This window comes from Auxenochlorella protothecoides (genome assembly GCF_000733215.1).
Source record: "Auxenochlorella protothecoides strain 0710 unplaced genomic scaffold scaffold72, whole genome shotgun sequence".
NCBI lineage: Eukaryota > Viridiplantae > Chlorophyta > Trebouxiophyceae > Chlorellales > Chlorellaceae > Auxenochlorella > Auxenochlorella protothecoides.
In genome coordinates, this window is record NW_011934305.1 from 66,361 (window position 1) to 86,075 (window position 19,715).

Sequence of the window (19,715 nt, forward strand, 5' to 3'; positions counted from 1 at the left end):
GTAATACATCAACGGAGGCGCATCGAGACAACTAGGCACTGGTCTCCACATCGACCAAGCGATGCTCACGATTATCTTAGCGCTTACCCACCAAGCATCCACCACCACAAACCCCCCTCAGGCACCTGCTGCTGGTACCCCACCAGCTCAGCCCCTGCCTTGCACCACCAGGCATGGAGGAAGCACACGGGGCTGTAGGGGGAGCGGGAGCCGCAGTATGCCGCGGAGAAGAGGGTATCCTGGAGTTTGGGAGAGAATGGTCGCCGCCCACCAGATATTTCGTGGCGAGGGACGGGCTTCCCAAAAAGACATGATGTGTACACATGCAATCTCTGGGACGGAGCAAGCAGCGAGACTCCTGCTCATCACTGGATGGGCCGTCTTGAGCCAACACCCCTGACTGACCAAGGCACAAAGGAGGCAGGGAGAGTCGTCATCTGAGATGAAGCAGGTGTCCCCATTGTGTCGGCCCATGAGATGGAACGGCACCAGGAAGGGCGAGTGTAGCAGTGCCTGAGGCAAAGGCAGGGATTGTTGGGGATAGGATGGCGAGCAGGCATGAAACTCACAGTGGAATGGCCAGCAGTGACGGTCCCCGTCTGGCAGTCTCCATATATGCATGCGACAGGCAGCCAACTTGGACTGCGCCGAGCCTCTTCCTTTCCATCTCAAAACAATGAGCCCACCTGAAGCACACTATTCATGAAACATGTGTTCCCAAGATTCTGCAAGCCCCGCAGGCCCGGGGGGAACCCATCCTGGGGTACATCCACACAGCCAGAGGCAGTTGGAGTAGGGGGGCTCTCCCTCTTCACCGCGATCATTAGAGCACCCTCCTGGATTGGAGGCACCTTCCATTAGAGTTCGATTGTCCAGTAGGAATGTCCATCACGCAGGGGAGCGCCACATCCAGCACTCTACAGGCGAACGCACTTGTTTGGTGCTACTCTTCCATGGTCATTTCAATACTCGCGGATCGCTCCTCAGCCCAAATGGCAATCAGACTTGCATGGCATGTATGCGCATGCCAAGCTTTTGGTCCACCAAGTCCTTTGTTCGGCCCTTCGAGGGTTCTCTTTGCTTCACAGGCTGATTGCCGGTTTTGTTACGAGAGCGGCTCTTCGCTCAACACAGCCAAGCAGCAGGTCAGGACTTGTCGTGCGCTGGAATCAGTAAATTCAGCATGCTTGATGTGAGTGATGACTATGCTTCCTGTCTTGTATAAGATCGCAGTCCGTCGAACTCTGGGACCCTGAGATGCATGATTTCCGCGCTGAATCACCGATTGTTGGAATCGCGGGGACTCCAGGTTTCCTTCTGGGCAGGGAGTTCAGATTATCATACACAGTGCTCGGCAGACGACCAGGTGCCGCAGCCATGGGCCTTCACTTGGATAGGAAGAGGATGTCCTCGTCTGTGCCGGGTACAAGCCGCGCAGCATTTAGACGGGCTGCTGGCAACCACAAAGGCGCGGCCCCCTCCTCGGAGGGGTCCATGACGGCAAACCGTTCGGTTCTCGGGTCAAACCCACAGACCAGGATAAAGTGACCATGATACTCCCCTCCTGGGACTCCCAGCATTGAGCAAGTCTTGTCGACGAGCAGGATGGCAAGGCTACCGCTGAGTCGCTCGAGCAGTTCCTGGTCGGTGAGGCTGGCGCATAGTACACGGATCCCAACTGCAGCTGCTTCCTGCATGGAAGTCGGGACAGGAAAGCACGCAAGCCTTGGTCTGTCTACCTGTACTAAGCCAAGCTTGGGAACAACAGCAGAGACCAGGCACAATACTCGGCTCTCTCCAGAGCATCCACTGACAGGATGGTCCCCGAACAAGGCTCCATTGCAACCACAAACACTCTGTACTTGGGAACCTGCCTGGAAGAGTCGGTCCACTCTGGGCGCATCTTCCTCCATCTGGGCTGCGTAGAAGGATAGGCGTGCATGGCTGGTGTCCACGCCAGGCATCCTGGTGCACAGCACCACCTTCAGGCCGCGCCCCGCCAGGAGGTGTGCCAGGTCGATGCTCCATGCTGCCTGCTGCGGCGCCTCTCCCACAATGTCCTGCACGCTGACGGGTTTCTGGAGCAGGGCCGAGAGAGCCATGGCAGCACAGGCCAGGCCGCAATCCCTGTTGGGAGGGCACAGGGGGTGGGTCGTTACCTCATTTAAAGGATTGAAACCTGACGAACGTGTCCTGGCCACCTGTTGACACATCCTACCATTCGGAGCACTGTCGAATGTGGGGTACTGGAACCAGGAAGCCATCCTGCGGCGACCGGCTCGCACCCTCTCCTCCTGCCTCGCGCATGGCAGCATGATGCCGAGCTCGCGTGGACACCATGCGCCTCAAACATTACAGCAGTTGATCCATGGTGGAACGCTGTTAGATGTCATCCCATGAGCCGAAGGGCGACTGCGAGAGTCTCACCGCTCATTCGCGCAAATGGCCAGTCCAGGGAACCCATATCATCGAATCCCGCACCGCTGTCCTTTAGATCGTATGAGTGCTGCTTTATTTCCACCCGGGGGCGTTAGCTCTGTATTGCATTGATGCGCATTGGACAACCCCCCGCATGCCGCAGCACGGATCCTCCCCCCCCGATTGGTAGGAGGTGATGGAGCCGGGGGAGGGTGGAATGCTCGCCATCCAGGCCCCAGTTCCTCACTCCATCGTTCCTGTGACCAGACAACGCCAGGAAGGATCAGGAAGTGGACGTGGACCAAGGCCTGCCTGCTGCTCCTTGCTGCCTGTCAGTCACAGGAGATCTGTGGCCAGTCTCAGAAGCTCCGACTTGAACCTGTCGACGTCGTGCTTTGAGATCTGGATGACCGTCGTGTCAAAGAGGTCGTGCCAGGCCTCCGCCTTGACTGCCTCAGTGGCCGCCGCAAATGCATGGCCCAGCTTGTTGCCCTGGGAGGACGAAGGCCATGGCTTTGTGTCAGAGGTGGTGTTTTGGCGAAGAATGTCATGTACCACGGGCGACATGGGGGTTGAGTGGGACTGTGCCTGGCCCTGCGCCTCTAATCCCTTTTCTGCGGCACCCCACCCTGGGTCGCCTGCCCCTCACACCACAAGGTCACCCCGTAAACACCGTGCTCCGCTCCCACCTGCATACGGCCTGTAGCCTCGTAGCCGACGGCGAGGCACCGCAGGGAGGCGTCCGCCGGCCCGATCAGGACGACAGGCTTCCGCCGATTGGTGTGGTGGAAGTGCTGGTCTTGAAAGAAGGCAGCCATCCTCTGTAGTGCCATGGGGTGACTCTGTGGCAAGGGGAGTGGGGCAGGGTGGAATGGAGAGGGAAACTGGAATCCAGCCATAGCCCAGAGACGGACGCAAGTGGCCTGCAGGCACAGCGCAGGAAAACAAGCAGATGCGCTACGTATCAGGATGTCAACTCACCAGGAGGTGCTGGTTATTGATGCTGTGGTTGCTCAGGTCGTAGATCCGGAAGTGCCGAAAGTTGTGGAAGAGCTTCTGCTGCACCACACCCCCGCCATCGCTGCATGAGGCAGGAGGGGGTCCCATGAAGAGTGCACGGTCCACAGCGGAGGTTGGCATCGAGACCATGGGGCCCAGCAAAGTGGACCGCGGTAGGTGCAGACTCGCGACCAGCTTCAGTTTTAGATTGAGTCCCCTCATGTGGCATCTGCGATGCAAAATCCCCCCCGTAGGCACCTGATGAGCGCCTTCTGCACCCGCTTTGCCAGCTCCAGCCCCTTCCGCAGCTCCCCTTGGTCGTGGGCCCAGCTCAGTGCGTGGTAGCAGCGCCTGTTGGAAGTATAACGAAGGGCCCAGCGGTCAAGGTAGATGAGCGAGGGAAGTTATAGGACAGCTGAGACATATTTTGCTCGTCCACAGGAAGGTCGACCCCTCTTGTGTTGGGCAGAATGCGCTACTTCTTGACCCCAGTACTTGTCAATGACCCCTCCCAGCCTGGCAAAGAGCCCAAGCAGCGCCACCTACCAGAATTTGTCCACATGATCGGCGGCCCCCGGCGTCGCCGTCTCGTTCTTGGTCCCGCACTCGAGCAGTGCCGTGGCGGCGTGGACCACGTCGATAATGTTCACGCATCGCTTCAATCCATCCTGCGGGGGGGGAGGTATGGGGACGAGTGTGAGTATCGATTCAGAATGTGCTCAGAAGGGGCCCGCCAATTCTAGACATGGCAGTTGAGAAGGCAGCTTGCGGCATCGCCTGGCCCCCAGAATAGTCCCGAACTGGGGTCGATTGTCATGCAACCATGAAACCCCAGCCCAAGTGACGCGGCGCACAATGCCCCGCCGTGCCCACATCAAAGTTCTCCCTGCAGCAGTCTGCCTTGCCTGGAGTTGGAAAGAGTCTAGCATCACGTCTGCCATCCTGAACGCTGGGGCATGCTGGGCCAGCCTTTCTGGCAGCGCCGCCTTGTACCTCGGCTTCATGTCCACTGCAGGTTGGAACGGGTAGGTGGATGAGCGCGCGCAGAGGGCGAGACCCCAGCCCCACCCTGGACCACCGCTGCACCAAAAGATGCGTGCACCGACCCACTGTCACCCCCTTCACAACCACAGCCTCGACTCACAGAGATATGGGCTTTGAGCCTGCTGCAGGGGGATCCCGAGCTTGGCAAGCAGGAGCTCCAGGGCGGTTTTGCCTTTCTCTGTGTATGTTTGCAGCCGGGCGGCGACATAGGGGCTGTAGAGCATGGACTCATACAGGGACCATTCCCACAACAGCCCAAAGCGAAAGTCCCTCTGAGGTCTGCAAGGAAAGGACGGGGAGGGGTGAGGCATCAGAGCTTTTTACCTGATGCATGTCAAGCGGAAACTACGTCATGTAACAATGTGGGTAAAGCCGAGAACCACACTGAGCTCCCGGTCTCCGAGCCACAATGACAAGGCCAAGTTCCAGGCACCCCCCGCCCTCTACACCTCCCCCACTCTTGCTGTGTCTCACAAAATTCGGCAGTTGATGGCCATGTTTGCGACCGTAACGCCATCGTCCTCTGCAGCAGGCCGCTCCTGAGGAAATGAAGGGGGCAGCGGAGGTCGAAGAACTGTGCACGTGCGGGACTCTGCCCCTCTGCACCACTCTCACTGCAGAAAGGCTGGCCACCACATACCGTGGCGACGTCCAGGTGACCCATGTTCTGCACATGGCTCTCATACAGGTTGTAATAGCTTTTGTATTTGTCAGCTGCGCACAGGAGAGGATGGGTGACCGCATGGACAGGCCGCTGCATGCAGCGGCAGCCATCGCGGAGAGTGCCTTGTTCTATACAATCTCCCGGCATCGGATTCGCTGGGATCACATCCCAGGGAACATGCTACCCCCCTGGGCGATTGCCTCACCATGGATCCTGCTGTGCACCATGTGGTCAGTGAGGCCCACCAGTGCCAGCCTGTGGGGAGGCCATCGGGTGGCGATGGAAGGATCAGTCGAGAGAATCAAACCCGGCTCCAACGTGCCAGAAGCCATATCCATGCCTGGCAAGGCACTGGTGCGCTGGCTCTGCCCGGCCCTCTGCGCCGCCGCTCCCGTCCCTCACCAGAGCATGTGACTCGTCTCCTGTCCCAGCAGGGCCGCCAGGTCAAAGATCATGCATGCTGCAGGCTTGCCATACGATACACCCTGGACGAGGGGCGGCGGAAGGTTCAGCTGGTGTGAGGACACCAAACAGAACGCCTGACGAGAGATGGCAGCTCCGGTCAAGCCAGTCAGGCAATCCATACCATTTGACCCCGCAACACAGTCCTGCACCCCACCCGCTCGTACCTGTTCATAGTACACTTCCCGAAACTGCTCTCGCTGCTGTCGCTCCCTGCGTGCCTCCATCCTGCGTGCCTGACGGCCGCTCGTCCCGCCATCCAGGCGTTGCCTGCACGGAGTTGGCAGGGGGTTTCCGGCTTGTGCATGGCCTGGGGCTGCATATGGAACCTCGTCCTGGGACACACTCGCTGCTACAGACCGAGGGTCAGCAGGGAGACAATCTTCAACATAGAACCCAGGCATGGATATGCAAGCCTTGGTACAATCCAATAGCCAAAATACCTTTGAGCATCGGGTTCCTCGTCGCTGCCAGCCTCCACGTCTTCCCCTGAATCTGGGTCGTCGTCCAAGTCAAGCTCATGGTCATCTGAATATGGGTGGCGGGGGGGGCACTCTGATCAAAAAGAGCATCATTCGGGCCTGGGCCCACTCTGCAAGCTGATGCCTGCCAGGTCAGCCTGCTCCAAAAGCAGGGAGAGACTGCCGGCAACCCCAGCCCATCGCAGCTGGCCCTACCTATGCTGGCAGGGGGGATCTCTGCCTTGTCCAGGCCCTCGCTCTCGTCAAGGAGGACCGCCACGCAATCCTCTGGGCTGTCAATGTTATTGGCGTGGCAAATCGGTCGATGGGAGTCAACGATGACCACACGCACGTTTGGGCGGTTCTGCAGGTTTAGGAAGGACCGTACGTCCTCGGCAGCCCCGCAGTTGATCAGGATGGCTGTCCGCATTGCCTGGGGTGCATTGAAATAGGTGGAACAAAGCCGGGGAGGTGTGTGTGAAAGACACATATACGGTGGCATTTTGGCATATCCATGGTGTGGCGACATGCAGCAAGTGCAACCTGAAGCGATTCTGAGTAGCTGTTACCATGCATCCCCATCACATCCATAGCTCAGGTCCCCTACCTCCTCATCAGGTTGGTAGCAGGCATCAAAGTCCTCCTCAATCTCCTTGTAACGACTGACGGGCAACCACCCATGCGGTATCATGTCATTTTTGAATAGCCTCTGTGGTGGAGTGGCAGGTTCAAAGGGGGGGCCTGGTGTGTGTATCATGCCTTAGAACGTCCACCAAGGCCTTCAATCCCCAAACGCCAAACAGTTTGGCACCACAGTGGCTGGCTAGATTTGTAGACCTACAGCACATAACTTCCCAACCCCGCACACAGAACACCATGCCCATCTCCCCCCTTGACACCTCCAGGATGCGTAGGGCGGCAACGGAGTCGGCATCTGCGGCCGAGGCGTAGATGAAGACATGCTTCTCCTCGCTGCAGGAGCTCTCCTCCTTGATGGCGTTGTATAGGGCAACCCACTCATCCGGGGTCGTCACAATCATGCTCGGCGGGACACGACTGGTGGGGAGCCTGCTCAATTGCTCATCCTATGCCGGGCTCAGAACGGCATGTCGAGTTCTCTAATGGGCCACCTGCGGGCGCAGTGCAACGGGCCAGGCCACTCGCCGGTCTCGGGCCACGCCTTCGTCGAGCCAACCAAGCTGATCAGGAATCCGAGAGGGGACGGAGCTCAAAAACAAACGGTAGGACGTGGCTGAGGGGCAGGGCGAGCCCTGTCGAGCTTCAAATCAGATGAACACGAAATCCGAGGGCAGCAAGGAGCAGATGAGGGTACCGCCGGATGGCGTCCTGAACGCAGGCGCTAGCTAAGTTATCGACTCTACCAAGTGACTATGCAATAGGAAGTGACTGCTCTCCCAGAGTGCCTGGCTCGGCATCCAGGGTCAGCCTCTCTGGCTGTTTGTCGAATTTGAGTGCCGTGTCCATTAGGCCCGCAGGAAAGGACGGACACGGTGACCTCCCTATGGACATCAGCTCGATGGGCACTCTTTGATATTCACGGGGAAACTGTCCTCGTTACAAAGCTGCTGACTCTTTTATTCTGTCATATCCTTGTCCAAGCCCATTGACAGCAAAACCATGATCACTGGAAGACATCAGCCAGCTCGCTCCGCGGAAGTGGGTTGGCAGCGACGTGCTGCTTGCGGTGCTCCCTTGCATCCACCTTGGCACCATACTTCCCAGACTGCTGCTTCTTCAGTGCCGCTCGGATCTGTTTGGTAAAGCGGCAGGAGGGGCAGTGGGTGGGAGTGCAAGAGGTGCTGCTGGGGATGAGCAAGAAATGCCCACAGCAGCCCCAGGGGCGGGTGGTGGGCCAAATGTGGGCCCCACAGCCTGACTCACCGCATTGGGAGATACAAAGGAAGGGTTCTCATAAATCACAGGTCCACCAAAGCTCCCCGCAAACATCTTGATGGGGTTAAGGCAGGCCCTGGGTCCCACCTGCGTAAGATGAGGAGGGGTTCAAACTTTGTCGTAAAGCATTCCATGTTATGGGATGGTTGCACAACTGGTTGGCCCCCACAATCACACGCACCTCCACCAACGTGACATCTCCGGGCGCCGCCTTCTTCTTCTCGGGGTTGGGAAGCACCTGGTAGTTCCTGATCCAGATGCGGCCATCTGCCACCGTAAAACTCATCACATGGTCGAAGAAGGGCTTCACCTTGTGGTGCCGACGCGGCACGGCAAAGGTCTGCGTCAGCATCTCCTTGAGCACCTGGAGGTGCGGCTCTTGGTCAAACGTGGCGTCGAAAGAAAGCACGGGGCGGCTCCCTTTCAGGTGGTTGCCGCTCAGCTTCAGCTCGGCCATGGTGTGTACTGCGGATGGACACAGGTGGAGGGGGGTTGATGGGTGATGGGTCCCAAAGCCAGCCACACCATGGTGCCATGGACTGCACAGGGTCCGTGCTGCTCCTGCTGGCAGGTCAGCTGTCAGGCTGATGGCAGCGGATCCTTGGGACACCGACTCACGGTCAGCAGACGTTGGACAGGCAAAACAGCAATCCCACCCCGCGCGCCATGCATCCCACTCACCGTTGGTGACATGGAACTTGGCCGTGGGGCCTGCTGGCGTCTTGCCCAGCCACACATACAGGTCCTTGTGCTTCCGCGTCTCAAAGAACATGCCGGTTGTGCATCCCTGTGGTGAGAGTGGGAGGAAGTGGCGTGGCAGGGAAGGTTCCTCTGCCGTGTCCAGGCAGTTAGGCCAGAAATTGTGTTCAAGTGTCCAACCCATGCCCTGCACGCATCCCTGGTTGCCGGACCTTGAGCTCCGCCACCTCATTGATGAGGTTCCTCTCGGTTTTGGTGTCCAGCTTGGAGTCCTTTTTGGCATGTGGGAGCAGCTGCATCATGTCCAGCATCAGGTGGCGATACCTGGAGGTACAGCATGGCGCACACTCAGTTAAGAAACCACCTCCTCTGATGTAGCCCTTGGCTCATTGCACCAGTCTGATGGTGGACCAGACTCTGATGGCGGAGGAGGACCGCAGGACAGCACGAATCAAACCCCCCAAGACATAATGGGTTGGTGACCATATTATGGCAAAAGAAATGAGAGGGGCCCTTTCGGTTGCAAATGTCCTCACCTGAAGGTAATCCCCCTGGAGGTTACAATGAGCACACGCTCCTTGTTCTTAAAGTCCAACCCGTGCTCTGAGGTGGAGGGCTCGTTTTCAGTCTGCTTCACATCAGGGTCTGAAACAGCCACCTCCCTCGCTTTCCGCTTGGCCATGGCGCCGTTAATTGGCTCCGTATAAGGCTGTGCAGGGCCGGTGAGGTGGCAGGCTACTAGGAGACGAGACGGTGCGTGACGCCTTCAGGTGTTCAGTTCTGCATGCAATGTGTCATGTAGCGAGAGAATTTCAGGTAGCATATAACAAAGGTATACCAAGTCCGTTGTGATACGGTGCTCCGAGTCCTTTTGCGGGTGGAGGCTCCCACGTCAGCAGTCCAGGGCGCGACGGGTTGGGAGATGGACGCGACGACGTTCCGACAGAGTTGGAGCTTGCATTGTTATCTTTGAGCGGCAAATCGCATGGCTTTAATGCTGTGAGTCAGGCCAGTCTCGCCTTAAGCAGAGCGAGAGTTTCTCTTCTTTCTGGAATGCACATACAAATCACGAGGAGGTCCACCCAGCCTTTCCATGCGCATCCACGCTCCATTCACGTCAGCTCCAGCTTCGCATGCCCACAAGTGGGGATCCTGCAGTCGGCCTTGGTGTGTGAGGCCTGGTGGTACCGGGACAGCAGTGGCTCCCCCAACTCGTGTCAGTGCGCTTCCCACGGCGCCTCTCATCAAAGTGTGCGGCGTGACTCGGCCCGAGGATGCAGCACATGCCGCAGCAGAGGGTGCCAACCTGGTAGGCATGATCATGTGGCCCCGGGCGCCCAGAGCCCTGACTGTGGAAGCGGCGCAGGCGGTCGCAGCTGCGGCACGATCCCATGGCGCCGAACCAGTAGGAGTCTTTGTCGATGAGGATGCAGAGACAATCGCCAGGTGTGGTTACCTTCCTGGATGGCGCACCGTGGAGAGGCTGGCTAAGAGCCTAGTTTGCCTGTCTCCCCTGCCCCATGTCTGCTGTGCCAGAGCATCTATCATCCTCACACAGGGTGGCCCAGCTGGGGAATTTCTCGACTGTACAACTGCATGGCGCTGCATCACAGCGAGGGCTGGCCGACATTCCCTTGCACCTCCAGGTATGTGCAGGATCAAGGGTGCCAACCTGAGCCTTACATGTGCCTGCCTTCTGTGCCCATTTGAGGGCGTTTCGGATTGTAAAGAGTCATTGCCATGACCCCTCAAAACGGATGGAGGTCCAGCCGAGGGAGCGGTCCAGCCCTCTGCAACACCCTCATGCACTGTCCCCATCCGCAGGTGGTGTTTGTAGTGACAGTGGACGCTGATGGGAAGCTCCAGACCGAGATACCAGACCCCCTCCCCAGGTACAGCAATACCTGCTTAGCGCGGTGCAAGGGTCCCAGACTCTCACAGTCCATACCGATCTATTCTTGTTCTTGTGGGTTGCACCTGCCCTTTGCACCTGCGACTGATGGTGCATGTTTAGAGTCGCAAGGGCAGGTGCCAACACACCTTCTCCCGACGTATATGCTCAATCACCAGGCCCATTGATCTTTTTCTTGTGGACTCTGCAAAACGGAAAGGGCCCAGCATCGTCCTTGACTGGAGGACGCTCCCTCCCCCACGACTAGCCTCGGCTCGGTGGCTGCTGGCCGGGGGCCTCACGGCAGAAACAGTCAAGGGTAAGCGTGGAGTTCAAGTATTATCCTGTGAGTGTGGTGCACCCCAGCGATCCAAGGTGGTCGGGCAGGGTGGGCCCTATCAAGCTGAGCCGCAAGTCACATGCACACAGCTGCCCGCTCTATCACCCTCCTCCCAGATGCCATCATGACTGCCAACCCGTGTGGCGTGGACGTCTCCAGCGGCGTGTGTGGTCCTGATGGACTGGCAAAAGACCATGCAAAAGTGGCAGGCTTTGTGAAGGCTGCTGCACAAGGATTTTCTTCCATAACTCCACCGGCAGTCGGTGTATAGACTTTTGTCAGTTGGGGATTAGTACCATGCTCATTGGCATATATCGAGGAGAGGAGCACACTGTGATCCTTCTGCATCCTAATGCTGGCAGGGATATGCTCCTGGGCTTCACCAGACTCCACAGCAGCCATGCATGGCAGGAGACATGCTCCGACCTAATCGTCGCAGACTGGGAGGGTCAGAAACCCAATCCTGCGTGTTGGAGCACTGTGGCACAACCACTGTTCTTGTAATCTGACAATCTTGTGCTTCATTACAAGTTACTACAGGAGTATTTAAACAGTGGAGTGGTCATGCCCGACCAAAACCAGCATCCAGCAGCTTCTTCCTGCGATGGCATGTTGGAGGAAGTGGCGATTAGAGGTCGCCCAGGAGACACCACCAGCGCTGGCGTCCTCAGATATCCCACAAACACAACTCTATGCACACACAGCTCACTTGGCAGCCTTCCGCGACTCCCTCTTAAGCATGCCCTCCTTGGCCTCATTCTCCCTCCGCACGGTCAATAACTGGGCAACCTATAAGAATGTAATGAAGGGTAGCTGATAAGCAGCCAGCTTGCACGCAAGTCCTCTCTCATCAGCATAGGATTGCCAAGTCAATTGATGAGTGCAGCCAGTTTGCCACCTCACCTTGTGCTTGATCTCCTTCACAGATGAAGGTTTCCAGTCCTGCGGCAAAGGGGTCGCAGCTTTTGTCGCACATGTACATTAGAGCAAGCAAACTGGTGAACATAAACATAGTGAATTGCTGCCCATTTCCGAGCACAATCTCACTCACCTCCTGCTTGGCAAACTTGATGCGCAGGGCAAAGAGGTCACGTTTGAGCTGGTCCACTTGTGCGTCAATCTCAGCGATGGAGAGGTTCCTGTGTACCGTTGAGAGTTAATTTGAGGGCTTCCAAAGCAGCGAGAAGAATCCAGAACTGCCACGCCCTGAGGCTGGACCCCTTTACATGATGTCACCACACACCCTCCACCTCCACCGTCACACCTCAGCTCCGAAGCCTTGACAGGCTTCGCCATGCACACAGGAGCTTGCCGGGCATGCTGGGGTGACTTGCACGGTACAAATGGTCGCTGCAGAGGTCTTGCTGTCAAAGAGGTGGCGGAAGCGACTGCAAACATCACTCGTCCTCGAAGTAGAGCCCCGGCCTACTGACTGCTGCCCACTTGTTTCCTGGTATGCAGCAGGCTCCGATGTCAAGTCTGAAGTAGTTACCCCACAAAATATTCTTCGTGGTGCCCTGAGGATGCTGGTCTGCCCTTGCAATCGGGGGAAGCGGTTTCCCCGAGTGCCCGTCCTCCTTATCCTGACGCCACGGGTACTGCACCTCCGGGTACCACCTGCACGAGATGCTGAACACCCCACCATGACCGCATGCATGACTTTGTAACCCTTTTCAAGTCTCTTGGCGATGACATCGATAAGCGGGATAGGGCATGCAGGCTGCTGAGCCGAGTTGCTGGTGCTGTGAAGATCACCGGGACGTCCGCGTGGCTCTACTGTCCAGAAGCTAGTGGGCGATGTTCTCTGCAAGCATTTCGAGCATGGGCGTAAGGCCCGGGGGAATGCGACTGGCTTCCATCCCTCCAGGACGCCGACTCGCCAGGCCCTTCCGCCTCGTCAGGGGGCCTTACACCTCCAGACCGCTCTCATCCGTCCAGGACCCAGTCGTGAGTGCCATGCGGCCCGATCCCCCCACCAGCTCCTATTGGCTGAAGCAGACAGCTTCAGGCGCAGTCCTGGGCATGGGTGCCATGCTTGCCATGGTGCTAAGACCGCCCGTCGCCCAGGCTGGAGAGGACGGGACCCCCTACAGGTACAGCCTGCATCCCATGAGGGGGCGGGGGGAAGGGACAGCCTAGCTACTCGAGAGGATACTGATGCGGTGTCGACGGGATCCTCGAGTGTCACTCCACAGCTGCGACACCCCTGCTCCTCCTGGGCATCAACTCGAGCAATCCTCACTCTTACTCCAGGCCGGGGTCGCGTGTCACTCTGAGCTCCAGCGAGGCGGAGCCACGGCGCTGGCAGGACACCGGCATGCTGCTGAGCATGGCTGGAGACGAAGGCCGGGCCGGGAGATCCAGCAAGTCAGGGAAGGGAGGCGCGAGTTCCAAGACGAAGGCTTCTGGGAAGGGCGCCAAGACGTCAAGGGGTGCGTCGGCGTCGGCCGTCAAGTCGGATCCGATGCCCACAGAGGAGGAGTCGTTTGCGGTGCTGGGGCTGGACGATGTCCCCCCCGGTTCGTACAAGGACGATCTGCACCCCAACCTGAGGATCCCCCCAAAGAAGAAAAGCCGCGCCTACAGGAGGGAGGGCAGGATCAGCAAGGACAGGGTGAGTGTGAGAGAGCGTTGTTGCTGGCACGCGTGGGTGTGTGCTGGGGCGGGGGAGGCAGGGCAGCACCCTGATTTGGTGCCGTGCCAACAGGCCCTGGCGTCGCTTTTTTGTGAGACCATGTGGCCCGTGTACTTTGTACAAAAGGACAATCGGAGGAGGGGAGCGTCATGCTCCTTCCCCAAACACGATTAGCATCTTGGAAGTCTGCATACCTGATGGATCCCCACACTCTCCCTCTCCTGCTCACCCCTGTTTCAGGTGCGCTGGAGGACTTTCGATGAGCTGACGCTGGCCACCGACGAGGCCATCCGGGAGACTGCCAACCGCCGCAACCAGAAGCACTACAGAAAGGGCAACCGTGCGTCCCGTGGGGGTGTTGTGGGATGCTCGGTGCACAGGATGCGGGGTGCTCGGCCGGAAAAACGCCAACGTGTTTGCAGCTAGGCTTCTGGCTGCGCTCGCGACCCCTGCTTTATGCCCTCCTTCGCATCCACTTGCAAACCCTCCCTGAACCCCTTCCCTTCCTTGCAGTTCATGCGGCGGACAAGCCCGTCAGCTTCCCCAAGCGCAGCCTGGCCCCCGTCCCCTTCCGGAACCCCCAGAACAAGAAGCTCCCGGAGTCTCCGATGGTCAGTGTGATTCCGGGACTTGAGAGGTGTTTGTGTGTGCTCAGGGGCACGCCATTGGGCGCACGTGCTCATGATGAGGGTTTCACTCCTTGCCCTGCCAGTCGACAAGGGCTGCGTCAACCAAATCTGTCGCTCATTCACCTCCCTGTCCCCCACTCCAGACGGCCTGGAGGACGGACAAGCTGGCCGACCTCACGTACACCCAGTTCTGGACGCTGGTCAGAGAGAGGGCGGTTGAAAAGGTGAGTTGCAAATGCGCAGAGCGAGGGTGGGAGAAGCTTTCCAGGGATCCCTCCAGTGCACAAGTTCAGAAGATGAAGACATACAGCTGGTCTTGTCCCTCTGCATCCTTGTGGATAAAGTTTGTGGATGCATTCGCAGTGGTCAGCTCCCAGACTGTCGCCCACAACCCTGTGCTCCCTGCAGGCAACGTACTCGGACGACCGGCGATCGCTGTATGTCACCCTCAATGAGCACGCTCCTGGAGGGGCTCGGACTGAGAAGGTGGTCCTGCCCTTTGACCCTGACCTCTTTGAGCACATGCTCGAACATGGGTACGATGCGTAGATTACATGGGGGAGGGCAGAGGGCTCTGTGACTTTGTGTCAGTGTTGGACACAGAGGAGAATTGGCCTGCGTGAAAATTCTTGCATGGCTAACACTCTGGTGGGTTGTTTCCACTGTTCCCAAGCAGGACAGCTAAGCTTGCAGCAGTAATGCTCTGCTGCTCAGGGGCAACAGTGTCTCTGAGATTCCAGCACCTGCCACTCCCTCAGCCCACCTCCCCAACCCACAGAGTGTACATCGACTACGAGAAGCCCAACCCCTTTTACCCCATCCTCCATTCCATTGCTCGCCTCTTCTTCCCCATCACCTTCGCCCTGTGGCTGGTCCAATTCACCTTCAGGTGAGGGCTGCTGTGCTGCTGTGTGACAGAAGACATGGCCTTGGACTTGTGGAAATCTGCTGGGTGATGGTGGTGAGCAAGCTATCAATCTTTTCATGGTCACCCCCATTGCCAGGATGGGGCGGAAGAAGAAGAGGGACGACATCTTTGGAGGCATCAAGATGCAAAGCATCCAGGTACTGGTGGAAATATATGTGTAGGGAGTTGACCCCAGTGATTGGGGTGCGGAAGGGGATCTGTGCATGCATCGTCAAACATCCTCCAAAGAAGGGAAGATAGTGCAGCGTGAGGTCCTTGATTTCAACCTGATCACTCCACTCCCCCCGTCCTACAGCCTGGCAAGGCGCAGTACGACTTTACCGATATCGCTGGAATTGACTCGGTGAGATGAGATGGAGGCAGTAGAGGATAGGCTGGGGCAAACAAGGTGCATTCAGGAGGCAGTGCTCGCATTCCATGACACGGAGTGTCAGCCATCGATTGCAAGCCCACTGGGCACTCGGGTTTGCAGATTCATTCAATCTGGTGGGAGGCAAATACTCAGCATGGCTCTCTCATCCTATGCTTTTGTAGATCAAGGAGGAAATCCGGGAGGTGGTAGAGTTCCTAAAGAACCCTGCCCGCTTTCTCAAAATGGGAGCGCGTTCTCCTGCTGGTGTTCTGCTCGTTGGACCCCCAGGTGTGTTTTGTGTGACGCTGGGTGTGATATCGATCGAGGGGATTGCCAGGCCCACTTTAGCAGCCATGGATTTTCGAGTGGACACATAGGGTTGGTCCTGCTACTTTTTGCTCCAACACAAAGACCTGGTCCATCCCACTCCCCTTCTCAGGCACGGGAAAGACGTTGCTGGCAAAGTCAGTTGCCGGTGAGGCGCAGGTCCCATTCTTCTCCGTGTCAGGAACAGGTGAGAAAGGTGAAATGAGACCATGGAGGGCCGATGTGTCTCCTGCAGCCTGCACGAGCTTCCTTATTCCCATTCCCAATGATAGAGTTCATGGAGATGTATGCTGGAATCGGTGCGTCGAGGGTGAGGGACATGTTCCAACAGGCTCGAGCAGCGGTGAGATGGTGGTCATTGAGATGGTGAAAGAGGGAGGGGGAGGGTAGTGGTCATCCTCCGAGCTGGGTGTCATCCAATGATGCTGGGAGCGGCGGCCATTGGGTGCCATGCTGCAATCTTCGAGGGAATGTTTCCGCTGTCCGGCAAATGCTCTGAGGAGGTTGCTGCTCGTATCAGGAAGATGGAATCGCACACGCCCTGGGCCCACATGTCACGCCCAGACTTATACCCTGGTCCCCGCATAGGCCCCCTGCATCCTCTTCATCGATGAGTTTGATGGCGTGGGCAAGGCCCGTTCCGCCACGGCCGGGAACGAGGAGGCAGTGCACACCATCAACCAGCTGCTGTCAGGTGCGGGTGGAAGTGGCAGGGGCTGTGTGAATAGACGGACATCAGCACGTATGTGCTTTGCAGGGAATGTTTTGCTTCAGAATTTGGTCTTAAGACAGACTTGTGCCCCTATTGACCTTTCGATGCGCACTTTCCCCCGGCTCTGGGCAATACCAATGTGCAACGCTCCCTGAATCTCCCTCCAACGCAGAGCTGGATGGATTTGATGACAACACGGGCGTGGTGGTCTTTGCTGCGTCCAACAGGCCGCAATCTCTGGACTCTGCCCTGACCAGACCAGGGCGGTTTGATCGCATCATCACACTGCCCTATCCCAATCTGGAGGTGAGAAAACGGGCGAATGGAGGGCGGGGAGGCTGAATCGAGGAATTGAGTGAGGCAGAATTGCAAGGACCCTGTTCTGGCTAAAGCTGGTGCGCCGGCAAAGCCAAGGACTCGGTGGTACAGCAGCAAACCTTCCCGGCTTTTTGGTCCCTGTGTGGGCAGCATTGAACTCAACCCACCATCCAACACCTGAGCATACGCGCAGGGACGCATCCAGGTGCTCAAGGTGCATGCTCGCGGCAAGCGCGTGGCCCAGAACCTGGACTACCACAAGATCTCACGCGCCACCGCCGGCTTCTCAGGAGCCCAGATCATGAACTTGATGAACAATGCTGGTGGGATGGGGGAGGTGGTGAGGGTGTTCAGGGTGGGTATGGGATTAATGCCAGACCCACCTTTGCTCTTGCGCGGTTTTGAGAAGGAATTGTCTGGGCGCCGTAGTTTCCGCTGTCTTGCCTGTGAGCCAGCACTGATCCGAGGGTTGAGCCTGCATGCGGCCCTAGACTTGATCTGCATGCGCATGTGTGTGCTGCCTCCGCTCACATGCCAACTGTGCCTCTCCTGCAGCAATCGTGGCTGCGCGGCAGGGGCGCCTGGAAATCTCAGATGCCGAGGTCTTCGAGGCCTTGGAGAGGATCACGCTTGAAGAGGTGTGTCTGAAGTGGCCTATACCCTGAATCAGTGCATCTTTCACAAGGAGCAAGGACCTGGTACTGGGTCCATGGCGCAGCATCATGGAATGCCAACGCACATGTTCCTGACCTTGGTCACATCCCCGCACCACATCCCCTTCCCACAGTTGGGGGACAGTGGAGTGGAGTACGATCTCACGGAGATCCCTCAGTCTGTGCGATCCAGCATCGCCGTTTACGAGGCCGCTCGCGCCCTCGTGGGCTACATCACTCCCGACTTTGATGAAGTGCAGCGGGTATGTGTTGAGGGAGACCTCTAGCTTGTTTGAATCGGAGGAGTTGGGTGGCATCTGTGCGTGAGAAGCTGCCATGCCTTGGAGAGGGGTGCTTGGGCCAGGCACCACTAATCAGCTGCACCTCACCCTCCTATCATGTCAAGGAGTCCCATGGATGTCCAAGTGTGCAGCCCGGGCTGATACGCAGCCTGCTCTGACAACACAATGCGAATCCTTTCTCGCCCTGCACAGGTATCGGTGTGCCCCAATGGCACAGCGACGGGCTCCACCTACTTCCTTCCCCTGGAGGAGCAACTGGAGACCAGGATCATCGAGAGGGGATATCTGGAATCTAAAATGGTAGGGTCTTGGGTGCGTGTGCGCTGGGTTGTCCCTGACGTGCTTGAGGGCTGTTGGCCACACTGAAGTGAACGCCTGCATCTCGTGGACTCCAAGTCCGCGGCATTCTCTCGGCCAGGCTGGGGGGTGCGGACTCCTGCTCGGCATCGAATCAGCACCGGCTCGCACCCCGTCATCCTCAATGCCCCCCCCCCCCCTTCCACCTCAGGTGGTGGCACTGGCGGGTCGGTGTGCGGAGATGCTGGTCCTGGGGGAGGCCAACTACACCTCGTCTGCTGGCGAAGACCTGACCCTGGTATGCGACTTGCGTGTGTCGCGGATTCGTGGGCTTTACCAGTTTTTAACACTGCTTTTGTGGACCCTGCCTTTTTGGCTGGCTGACGGCGTCATCATGGTCTGTTTGCACTGCAGAACACCGCCGTTCACTGTGTGAGCTGGCATGTCCTGATTCCCATCAGCCATGCCTCCCCATGCATCCCATCCCCCCCTGCAGGCCAACTACATCGCGCGTGAGATGGTCTACCACTCCGGCTTTGGCGCCCGCATGGGCCCAGTGGCTCTGCAGGACGACGATGAGAACTTCCTGATGCGCGAGAAGTAGGGCGGGGGAGAGGGGGGAAGGTGCTGGGTGCAGTGCGGGAATGGTGATTTTGTGTGCAGGGGTCGCCATGCTGGGTCCAGACGACGTGCCGCTGAGGGAAGGGGCTCTGAGTCATCAAAGCTCATCCCATGCCCCCCTTTCCACCCTGTCCAGGTCGGAGCCGGTGTCCAACATCTCCACGGAGCTGTCCCTGGTGGCCTATCAGGACGTGAAGGACATCCTGGCCGCAGCCGAGGCCAAGGCCTACTATGGCATCGTCAAGAACTACGCGGCCTTCGAGGCCCTGGTCCAGAATCTGACCGTGCGCGAGACGCTGACCGGGACGGAGATCAGCGACATCCTGGACAAATTCCGTGAGTGATTCAGCGGGGGGCCGAGGATGGTTGTGGGGGATTGGGCGTGAAGGGCAGCGTGCCCGGGGGTCAGTGTGGGTGTGTACCGCGTGCAGAGGCTGGGCCGCCGTTCGATGCGGACCGGCTCCCTCAGCGACCCCTTGCTCAAGTCCTTCATCGTGTCGGCATGCTCGGACACCGGTGTCTGCCCCCACTCAGCCAGAAACTCCATGTCCCTGTACACCCGCAGCGCTGGAGCGGTACCCTCGGTCCACCCTGTCGGGCTTCTACTGGGAGGAGGATGGGAGCGTGGGCTACCCGGGCAAGCCAAAGGTTGGCTTGAGTTGGTGCTGGCTGGGGCCGGGTCTCAGGCTGGTTACTGTGTCTTGCAAGGGGCGTGTGTATCTCCCCCCCGACCCAACACACACCCTCCCTTACTTCCTCATCCTCGCCCTCCCAACCCCAAGACGCACGAGGGGCGGCTGGTGAAGGTGGGCGTCACCCGTAACGGCGTGGAGATCGGCGCAGACACGGGCAACGGCGCCGCGCCCGCCAACGGCGCGGAGGGCACTAACGGCAGCGGCAAGGGCAAGGGCAAGGAGCGGTACGTGCCCGAGTGGTGGGCGCCCGGCAACCCGTACGCCGTGCGCAGCAACATGGGCCGGCTGCTCCTCCGCGAAGGGATGTAGGGGGGTGGATCTGGGTTATCGTGGCCACCCCTGGTCAACACATCT

At 58.4% G+C, this 19,715-nt stretch overlaps 4 protein-coding genes across 4 annotated transcripts; 1 reads left to right on the forward strand and 3 right to left on the reverse strand.

Moving 5' to 3' along the window:
* Positions 1 to 2,754: 2,754 nt before the first annotated feature.
* F751_5864 (Cell division control protein 45-like protein) lies at positions 2,755 to 7,088 on the reverse strand (the record flags this gene model as incomplete). The annotated part of the gene is made up of 16 exons (XM_011401686.1): positions 2,755 to 2,910; positions 3,108 to 3,260; positions 3,400 to 3,499; positions 3,676 to 3,768; positions 3,964 to 4,085; positions 4,350 to 4,426; positions 4,562 to 4,740; positions 4,936 to 5,000; positions 5,102 to 5,175; positions 5,331 to 5,380; positions 5,528 to 5,610; positions 5,755 to 5,857; positions 6,031 to 6,115; positions 6,265 to 6,481; positions 6,656 to 6,757; positions 6,948 to 7,088. 16 exons carry the CDS (start codon positions 7,086 to 7,088, stop codon positions 2,755 to 2,757), a joined length of 1,800 nt encoding a protein of 599 aa, XP_011399988.1.
* Positions 7,089 to 7,690: 602 nt separating this feature from the next.
* On the reverse strand, positions 7,691 to 9,343 carry F751_5865 (Ribosome biogenesis protein brx1; the record flags this gene model as incomplete). The annotated part of the gene is made up of 6 exons (XM_011401687.1): positions 7,691 to 7,819; positions 7,951 to 8,049; positions 8,144 to 8,427; positions 8,644 to 8,749; positions 8,874 to 8,985; positions 9,198 to 9,343. The coding sequence occupies 6 exons, from the start codon at positions 9,341 to 9,343 to the stop codon at positions 7,691 to 7,693; spliced, it is 876 nt and encodes a 291-aa protein (XP_011399989.1).
* Positions 9,344 to 11,597: 2,254 nt separating this feature from the next.
* F751_5866 (50S ribosomal protein L29) lies at positions 11,598 to 12,188 on the reverse strand (the record flags this gene model as incomplete). Its single annotated transcript, XM_011401688.1, has 4 exons — positions 11,598 to 11,681; positions 11,796 to 11,834; positions 11,944 to 12,031; positions 12,157 to 12,188. 4 exons carry the CDS (start codon positions 12,186 to 12,188, stop codon positions 11,598 to 11,600), a joined length of 243 nt encoding a protein of 80 aa, XP_011399990.1.
* Positions 12,189 to 12,932: 744 nt separating this feature from the next.
* F751_5867 (ATP-dependent zinc metalloprotease FTSH 1, chloroplastic) lies at positions 12,933 to 19,670 on the forward strand (the record flags this gene model as incomplete). The annotated part of the gene is made up of 20 exons (XM_011401689.1): positions 12,933 to 12,985; positions 13,146 to 13,506; positions 13,768 to 13,867; positions 14,041 to 14,138; positions 14,300 to 14,380; positions 14,565 to 14,692; positions 14,935 to 15,045; positions 15,161 to 15,221; positions 15,380 to 15,427; positions 16,352 to 16,457; positions 16,648 to 16,781; positions 16,987 to 17,116; positions 17,349 to 17,431; positions 17,581 to 17,709; positions 17,941 to 18,048; positions 18,257 to 18,343; positions 18,542 to 18,645; positions 18,803 to 19,002; positions 19,232 to 19,314; positions 19,449 to 19,670. 20 exons carry the CDS (start codon positions 12,933 to 12,935, stop codon positions 19,668 to 19,670), a joined length of 2,427 nt encoding a protein of 808 aa, XP_011399991.1.
* Between the last annotated feature and the right edge of the window lie 45 nt (positions 19,671 to 19,715).